Source organism: Phalaenopsis equestris, unplaced genomic scaffold (genome assembly GCF_001263595.1).
Source record: "Phalaenopsis equestris unplaced genomic scaffold, ASM126359v1 Scaffold000297, whole genome shotgun sequence".
Lineage (NCBI taxonomy): Eukaryota > Viridiplantae > Streptophyta > Magnoliopsida > Asparagales > Orchidaceae > Phalaenopsis > Phalaenopsis equestris.
In genome coordinates, this window is record NW_018164739.1 from 534,169 (window position 1) to 544,168 (window position 10,000).

Here is a 10,000-nt window from a genome sequence, read left to right on the forward strand (position 1 = left end):
CCCCCCCCCCCTCCCCCCCCCCCCCCCCAACACACACACACACACACACACACACACACACAGATATTTATTATTTTTTTTTTCCCAAAGGCTGTACACATAGATTTTGTAGAAGGTCCCAAACATGGCACTCAGCCCACACAAAACCACCAAATTAAATGGCTCCAAATAAAAGAGAAAATACAACAAAATACATAAGAAATCTAAATAAAAAACTAAAAAGTGTCAAAATTAGAAAATCAAGTAGTCGAAGAGCGACCCGATTTTGCCTTGCCTCTGCCTCTAACTCTAGGGAAGGAGTCAGCTAATAAATTGGTCATATGAGTATCATTGTCAGTAGTAACCAATGTATCATCCAATAGATTCCCTAGCTCGAGTCGTCCTCCATTCTTTTTCTTCCTCCTCAAATAGACCTGTCATTCCTCATCCGAAGATTGACTCGCCTGATCAGCAGAATGGTCTGAAGTGTGCAGGATATGTGCAGGTTGTTGAGCATTAGAAACAACTACTTGTTGTACCAGTTGATCTTCTATCGGGTCGAAGCAGCACTCTCGTGTCTTGACGTGTAAGTGGGTCTTTTTCTTCAATAACAGAAAGTGGTATCAACACATTTGGATCTGTACTTGTAGTAAGGTGTTCTATCGGGTCAAAGCAGCACTCTCGTGGATTGGACCTTCTCAGCAAAGATAGTAGATGGCTGATCTTTAGCGACATTCGGTCTTAGATGAGGATGCAAGCGATAGCAAATAGAAGAACTGTGGTCAAGCATACTACAATAAGAGCAATAAGGAGAATGTGGTTCTATCTCAATCTTTTGTCAATACCCGTTGTGAATAGTGACAATTCATATCTCATCCGGAGCTGGTTCAGTGATATCTCTCTCAACTAACACAAATACAGATGATCTGGTGACAGAAAGATTAGAACTATCCACCTTGAGAGGCTTACCGTAAGCAGTTGCTAAAGAATAGAGGATTTACATGTTGAACAAATGTAATTTTAACCTCGAAAACTTTATCCAAATTGGAATGATAGAGGACTCCATTTTTGGATCAAAACCGATAGTCCACTTCAGAATTTTTATAAAACGATTGTCGATCTTGATAATTTTTTGAGAGAAAATGCGAGTGTAATCGGCATCGTGAGATAGCTGAATAAGTATAGACCATCTAGCAGACCAAAGTTCCAACTGCCCAATAATTTCATAGCATCAAATTCTTTTCTAATGATCTCTAATTTTGGAAGACCATAAAGGAATTTCCCCACAAGAGCAAAACGCCAAGAGGACGCTAGAGTACCAGTTTCAACCTCAGTGAGAATAAGTGCAGACTTCCCATTTTTTTTTCCAAGTTTTTTAATAAAAGTGTGATCACTGCCACCTTCAATAGCCTCGTGGTACGATTATGGAACATTGCAGGACTTACCGATAGCAAAAGCAGACTCTGAACCTGGAGCAGGGGCACGAGCAGGAATAGACAAGTCGTCGGTAAGGGCATTTGCATAAGAACGGAGCGTCGAGGCCATCTCCTTCACAAGATAAGCGAGGAAGTTGTTGGCGTTGTCGGGCTCGGTTCGTCTGGAGCAAAGCTGCGCACAAGAGGAATGTTGTCGATTGCGCAGAACTATCGCAACTTGACCGCAAGACGACAACGCGTAGAAAGTGGCACGAAGACGCCGCAGAAGCAGACGACAAAAGCGTGGTCGTCTACGAGTGCGCAATCAACGTCGTCGAAGCTTGCGAAAGAGATGACGAAGCTCGACGAACCGCGATCGGGGCCGCGAGCAGCTCGACGAAGCTTTTCAAAAACAGAGGAGCGAAAAAATGACGTAGCAGAATCTAGGGTTCACCGTGAGGCGAAACCCTAGCAGAGCGAGAACGAGGATATATATATATATATATATATATATTGGTCAATTTAGAAGCATGATAAGGATCGTAAAACAATCACATAATGAAATATTGAGAACAGGCACAACATCTACATGATTTCTAAATTAGGATTGTTGAAGGAAAAATTAAATTCTGATGTAATGAGTCGTAGATCCATATTAAAAATTAAGACTTTAAACCACTTGGCTATAGTTAGAAATGATACAAATGTATCATATTATAGAAATGAAATCTAAGGCCATAAAAAAACAAAAGATGACGGAATAAGTAAATAAGTTCCTCGTTAAACTGAACTGGATACCATTCACGATCAGCATTGTAATCCATCTCGTACAACATCTCCTCTGTCATCTCATAACTTTGGTCTGTAGCTAAAGAACTTCTCTCATTATCATCAATCTAGCATGACATAAGAAAATTGTCAAGCAAAACTGGAAACTTAAATACAAAAAATTAAAAAAAAAACAGCAATAAATATTAGAAAATGGAATAAGCAAGTCTGTGAGGAGAGATTCAAAAAGTAAAAAATTGATCAACATTAGAAAATTCATCAAAAAGGGACTAATTCATCGGTTCACCATCAGTTATGGCCAGTTTATGTGAACTCGATTTTCAACCTGGACCAAAATTGGCCAGAGGACCAGTTCATAGTTAAGCCGGTTGTTGGGCCACGGGAACAAGCATTTTCACTTAATTTCCAAATCCTAATCATATTGAATACAAAAGAGGAAAAAAAGTATATTAAATTTGCAGAAATTAAGGCCTGGCACAGAATTCTTATGCATTTATATATCTCACACCCAAACTTCCATATTTACATGCATAGCACTTTGATGCTTTAAACTTATGCATGAAATTGTGCATGTGCCTTTTAAAATTGGTAGTAGTACTATTTTTTAGGCGATATTAAAGATTTATGTGCTATGAGTGTAAATATGAAAGTTTAGGTGTGAGATATGTAAATACATAAGAATTGTGTGCTATGTATGTAAATGTCCCAACAAACAAATGGAATGGAAATTCTAGTGTTATGAAGTTCATAGAATCATTCTACAGTTTAGACATGCAGCATGAGTTTTCCACTTCTGCTACCAACTTCACCAGAAAATATAAATCAGGCCAAATGAATTACTAAAATTAACGACAATACTATTTGATCATCAATTTATTATCCCAGGCATCACATAATAAAAATTGCTTTCATCAATGCGAACACTTTCTACATTCATTAACTCGTACAAGGAAAATAAACGATATGAAACGATATGGCAACCTTAAACATTTTGAAAGCCTAAAGGCAAACAAAATGCATGATGTTGATCTCTCGGAGTAACACAGTTACAAATGAAGACATACATATTATGGGAGAAAAAAGAAGGATGATGTGACTCAAGCTTATAAATATAAATTGAATTAGGATGCAAACTTAAACTTTTGAAAGCTACCTCTGAATTTGATGCAACTGAAAAGGTGAGCTGATGTGACCTTTCAACTTCGCGAGAGCCTGAAGATCTTCTAGAGGACCTGCCAGAGGCCCGTATGGGCTCTGGGGAAGGTGCAACAGAATCCCATGGTGAAGTCACACCTTAATCAATGTCTTAATTAGAAAGCATAGAGAGTGGACAGCTAAACATAGAAACCAAGTTTTCTGAATAGATTAAGGATTGTTAACTCCAACATTCCATACCTGCAAACCGGGGTGTTTGTCCGCCCAAATAAGGGGAAACCAAACGTGCGTCGGGAGAAGCACCAACTAGCATCGGAGATCGTGATGCATAACGTGACCTATGAGAGACAGAATACCTATCTCTATTTTCCCTAGTAGGTGTATCCTCCCATTCATGTCTTTCATAATCCCAATCAAATCCACCTGCAAAATCGAGCATAAACATGACTTGTTAAGAGCACGCACAGAAACAAATCTCAGTCCTAAATTATTCAAATTAAATCACTTTGTGCATTAAATGTAGGTTCAATTTGAAGACCTGGCGTTCTTGGAGGATGTTCATGTTGTCTAAGTTTCTTTTCACTACCAAATGCATACTTCTCGCTTGTAGATCTCCTGCTGTCCCCTCTTTCTTGGCGACGTCCTCCACCACCATTACTTCTTCGTTCATCCACTCGCTCATGGTACATATGACCAGAAGTGCGAAAACTATTGGAACTTCTCATAGTGGATGCCTGAGTGAACAAAAAATGAATATTAAAAAGCAAAGTTCATCAAATATATAAAAAATAAAGGCATAACTTCAAATGTTATTGTTGGGTTAAACATGAACTAGATGCATTCATAACATATACAGACAACATGTGTGTGTGTGCGCGCTTTTGGAAATAATGAAAAACTAATTTTTAACTAACAAAATATCTAATTCAAGATTATGATAAAATTATGGCAGCGCATGGTACCTGAGTAATATTTGCCTAAAGATGGTTATTACATTAGAAGCAATATTTACCAATCAAATGTGAGTACATTACATGGATTATCCACTATTACAAAAGTTTACTTGCAGCTTCAATGGTTTCACATAGCACTACTTCGTAAACTAAAGAATTTTTTATGAAGTTAATTTAACAAAATAATCAAAAAAATTTAGAGAATTTGGCATAGATAAAAGTTACTATCTTATAATTTATTATTAATAATATGCACATGAATTTCTCTCCGATCATTGCGAATAAAGGGGCATTCTTTCCATTGCTTAAAACTTCAACTTCCTCTACTCATCAGAAAAGCAACAACATTAATTCCTATTCAGACCAGTACAAAACCTCATAGAAACTAAGCAAACAGACAATCCATGCCCTGTATAAGAAGCTTCCTTCTATTTGGTTAAAAGCAAATTTAATACCGTTCTAGAGCCCTTAGACAGTGTGATAAAGTACAAAAGGTGTTGGGAGAGGTTGCAGGATTGATACTGGACATGGGAGGATGGAAGGAAGCTGATAATTGGCAAAACTAACGGTTTGGACAGCGAATCTGGCGCAGAGAAGTGCAGATTCCTGCTTTCAACAGCAGGAGACTGCGCCCTTGAAAGTTGTCCAGCAGGAAACAGTGAATAGGCAGCATGTAGGAGGGAGGGAGAAAGGGGTGAGACCAGCTGTTGGGCGGCAGATTAAAGGCGCTCGGTGGCTGTCCCTGCTGTAAGCAGCATTTGAACGGCGAATATGTGACGTACGGACGTCAAGGGAATCCAACGCATGTTCCTAGGCATGCTACATACACAACACTTGCGAAATGAAGAGGTGACAACATTCCGGAGAGAAGAAAACCAGAGAATAACTCCAAAAATACCTAAAACCTAAGCTGAAAACTCCAAAACCAAACTACAACTATATTTAAGCCCCCTAAGAGAGAATAACGTAATTAGAAAATAAATAAATAGAGAAGGATAAGGAAGGAAATAAACAAAAGGCTGAAAACTCCAAAACCAAACTACAACTATATTTAGGCCCCCTAAGAGAGAATAACGTATTTAGAAAATAAATAAATAGAAAAGGATAAGGAAGGAAATAAACAAAAGAAAAGTTGCTGAAAATAAAGGACATGAAATAAAATTAAATCAAAAATGGCGATCAATTCGATTGGTTGGGCTCCCCGCGATATCGCGAGAAATTGTGTTCCGCATCACTCTCCCCGGGTAGGAGGGTCTTTGCCCTTGCTTCCGGAGGCATCTAGGCCCTCAAAGTTTGTTGGCAAGTACAATAATCCTCTGGTATGCCAATCTTGTAAGCATTATCACTAATCTTTTTAGCAATTCTAAAGAGACCATCATCTCCATACTCGACCTTTCTAAAAGAACAGGCAAGAAATGACTCATTTTTCAGCTTGATCCCTACCATGTGGTCTTCTTGGACTTGTTTGCCTACTTTTGATTGTTAGTGTTATGTTCCTAACATGTTCATGTAGGATCTAAAATCTCCATGACTTGAACCTCGGCATCAGTGCTAAACTCAATGGTTGACAGTAGCGCAACTAGCAACAATGGAGTAAGTGGGTTATGCTTGTACACAATCTCAAAGGGCCTGTGAATTGTGGACTGATTAGTACAGCGATTATAGGTAAACTCCAACTAAAAAAGAGTTAAGTCCCACATCTTGAAGTTTTTCCCCACAAAACATCTAAGAAAAACTCCCAAACTGCAATTTACAACCTCTATCTGCCCATCTATTTGATGGTGAGCTATTGAAAAGAACTGGAGTTTTGTACTTAAATTATCCCATAAAATCCTCTAAAAGTGACTGAGAAATTTCACATCTTCGTCTGTAGTGATGCTCCTGGATATCCCATGAAGACAAACAACCTCCTTTAAATACAAGTATGTTGTTGTCCAGCCGGTGTTCACCACCCTCATCCTCACTCAAGGGGATTGTTTGTGTTTGTTTGTTGTTTATTTCCTGATTTGAATAGTCTTCGTTGTAACTGTTTGAATTTCAACAATAATAATTATCCTAAGTTTTCCTAGCATCTGTCATAGCCAAGCCATCTCCGCCAAAAAAATTTTTTTCCCATCACCAATTACCCTTTCTATTCCAATAAATCCTAAACACTAACAATGTCACAAAGGAGATACAAGCCTAAGTCTACTCGGGAAGACATTAAGAGAGAGTTCTATCGTCTTCAACAGAGGCTTGCAGAGATTGATGATGGAACCCAGAGGAAGTTACCCTCGATCGCATCATGCAGACTAGAATGAGAGAAATAGACAAGGATTTGAATCCCTTCCATAGAGATGAATTCCGGAACGAGAAAAAGCAGGCCCCGTCGCTTTGAAATTTAGTATCGAAAGAGGCCAGAAAGGAAGCCACATATGGAGGACAAAAGGATTTCAACATCAAAGTGGATTTATCATAATTCAATGGAGGTATGAATCCAGACGACTTTAACGATTGGTTGCAATATATTGAGTGAATCTTTGAGTATAAAAAAGTGTCAGAAGATAAACGAGTACAACTAGCAGCCTTCCTGTGGTGGGAAAACTTGCAGAGGTAAACAAAGAGAGAAGACAGTGATAAGATTACCAAGTTAGAAAAGATATGCAGAGAAAGTATCTACCACCTCGTTACCTCCATAATATGTTTTTGAGGCTCTACCACCTGTGCAGAGAGACCAATCAGTGGACGAGTTCATGGCGCAGTTCGAGTAGTTGCAAATGAAGTGTGAGTTGATCAAGCCAGAATAACACATCATAGCCCATTATTTTGGGTGTGGGGGGGTGCTAAAGACCACCATCAGCAATGTTGTGCAGCTGCATCCTTATTGGTCACTCGAAGATGTCCAGACCTTAGCCCTAAAGGTGAAGAGAGGAAAAACAAAGCAAACAAGCACAGTCTGTTCGGAAGCCACCACAATTGGAGACACCAGCAGGAGCACGCATACTACAATTCTCGGTCTAACTTGTCCTTGATGTCATGGATTTGGACACATTGCCTTCAGTTACCTAACAAACCAAGACATGTATTTTACCATGGAGGATGTTAGCGAGGAAGCAACTGAGAAACCGGGTTAGAATTATTCAGAATTGGCACAACTCTCATTTGCAATGCAACAGGTGTATCACCTTCAAGAGATCTGCAATGGTTTCACAACAATATATTCTACACTTGTTGCACTGCAAATGAGAAGATATGTAGTCTCATCATCGATGAAGGGAAGAGCAAGAATGTAGCGTCTAATCAGATGGTGCAGAAAATGATCCTCGTGACTTAGAGGCATTCCCAGTTGTATTCTCTGACATGGTTGAAGAAAGAGAACAGGGTTAGAATTAACAGGAGTTGTTTAGTGGAGTTTCTGATCAGAAGCCAGATGCAGGATCCGAGGTGGTGGAATGCCTACCACATGTTGTTGGAGAGACTGTAGCAATTTGATTGTAGATCGACGATTCAGAAACACCTACTACTTCACCAGGTGCCCATGCCAACAAAGTAACATAAGTGAGATCAGTTTTGGTGACGATAGAGGATGATAGAAATGAGGCGCCGATTCCAGACACGGAACGATCATGACAGATAAAATTTTAGGACATCATGATCGATACCTACTGTTATGGCCATCACAATTCGAAAAGATTCAGACTACCATCACATCAAAATGGGATGAGCCAACTTTGGGTTACTTCGGGGAAAACCCAACAGTATGTGCATGACAAGCAGTCCTAGAGGAGCCAAGCTGAAAAATTTGCATACATACCACACATACATACCACACATTTCATACCACACATTTCTTATGTATTCACATATCTAACACCCAAAGGTTGATCTTTGCATTCATGACACCTTGGTGTCAAAAACCTACGCATGAAAATGTATATTTCACTTTTAAAAAGGTAATCATTATGATATTTTTGATTTGTTGATACGGATTTGAGTGGTATGCATGTAAATATGAATGATTAGGTGTTAGATATGTAAATACATAAAATTTATGTAGTATGTGTGCAAATGGTCCTTTTTCAAAAGAGCCAACAATAGTCAAATTTTTCTTCATAAAATATTATTTCAGATTGAGTAAGAACTAAAATGAAATTACTGATCTAACATCTACTCTTATATAAGTGTATTTATTGGGGGTAAAAATTAAAATTTTGATGTTTGATATGTATTGACAAATGAATTAGGAGATGGTGTTTTGGTTCTTGTTAATTATGAAGTGATGGTGGTTTGGTATTGTCTCTTGAAATTGATGGGTTTGTGCACTTGGCCTTTTCATTGATGATTTTAAAGTTAGGGTTGTGACTCATTTCATTTTTTAGATGTCATGTGGAGCAATGAAGGAAAAAAATAAAGGGCTCAACCGATCCCCAATTATGACTTCTATAATTCCCTACATATTTGTCACAGATATTACCTAGTCTTAAATCATACATCACTATTTCTCACTGATACTACTTGGCCTTAGATTACACATGTCATTATTTCTCACATATACTATATTGGTCTTAGATCAAACGCCACTATTTGTTACAGATACTACATGATCTTAGATCACACATGCATCTTTTTTGCTACGGAAACTATCAGGACTTAGATCACACATACCATTATTAATTATAGATACTACCGAGACTTAAAACCTGAATAATAGAATTGATGATCCTGAATGGATTCTTCATTGATAAATTGACCCACTAAGCACTAATTTGAATATCTTGTTTTTTTTTACCGAATTTTGTTTTAGTTTTTAAAATTATTTTTTTAATTGTAAAATAATATTTCTTTGCCCAAATGTTTTAACTCTATGATAAATCAGAAAGAAAAACAAAAGGAATGTGGGATATTTGTCTTTTGGGATAGGAAAACAAAAATCATATTTTGTGATTTATGCTCCAGAGAGATAGAAATAGACAATATATTGACCACGCACTTCAAAAAGAATGGTTGGGAAAACATTAAAAAAAAATCTTCCATGAAAAAAATGTAGATGATATGACAAAACTCAGTTTAAAAACAAATGACATTAACTGAAAAAAATTGAAAATTCTGGAAGGAGCTGAAGAGAACTGGGGCCCTGTTAAGAAAAAAGGATGAATCAAAGGAGTGGTAGCGAGAAAAAATTTCAGTAAGTAGAAAATATTTTATTGAAATGTGAAATCTTTGAACTCAAATTTTATCAATTATACGTCATGCCCAATGCAAAAAAAGAAAACTTTTTGGCATGGACCGGAAGCTAGAGAAGCTTGATACTACTTTCCTCGATGTTGTGGCTACAGGTACCAATGTTTGAGCGATAACACAGGACCCCACCCAAATTTTGGATGAGACTGAATTTGTGCATTCTAATGTAAGTCCAAGAGGAAGCACCAGATGAGAAAGAACAAGGTGAATTTATTCATTCCAAGCACTCTGCAACCTCCGCCTAGAAGGGTAAAAAGAAAATAAAGGTTGGGCTACACATTTATCTAAGCAGATATGCACCAAGATCACATTCAGTGCTCGCACAACTCTACAGGGATACCCGACTATGATAAATGTTATGAAACTGTTGAACTTTATTCTGAAGATATTTGATGACATGCATCTATATTTATTCATTGTAAAATTTCTTAAGGATAGAAATAAGCGGGAGGTTTTATTCACCCTGGCGTTGGAATAAAGGATTCCTTC

At 37.8% G+C, this 10,000-nt stretch overlaps 1 protein-coding gene across 1 annotated transcript in view; it reads right to left on the bottom strand.

Moving 5' to 3' along the window:
• LOC110025256 (pre-mRNA-splicing factor ATP-dependent RNA helicase DEAH7-like) overlaps positions 1-10,000 on the bottom strand; it is a 35,226-nt gene that overhangs the window by 19,814 nt on the left and 5,412 nt on the right. Inside the window, 4 exon segments of the mRNA XM_020725627.1 lie at positions 2,165-2,290; positions 3,337-3,476; positions 3,579-3,761; positions 3,877-4,072. Of these exon segments, the coding sequence (XP_020581286.1) occupies positions 2,165-2,290; positions 3,337-3,476; positions 3,579-3,761; positions 3,877-4,072 (645 nt within the window).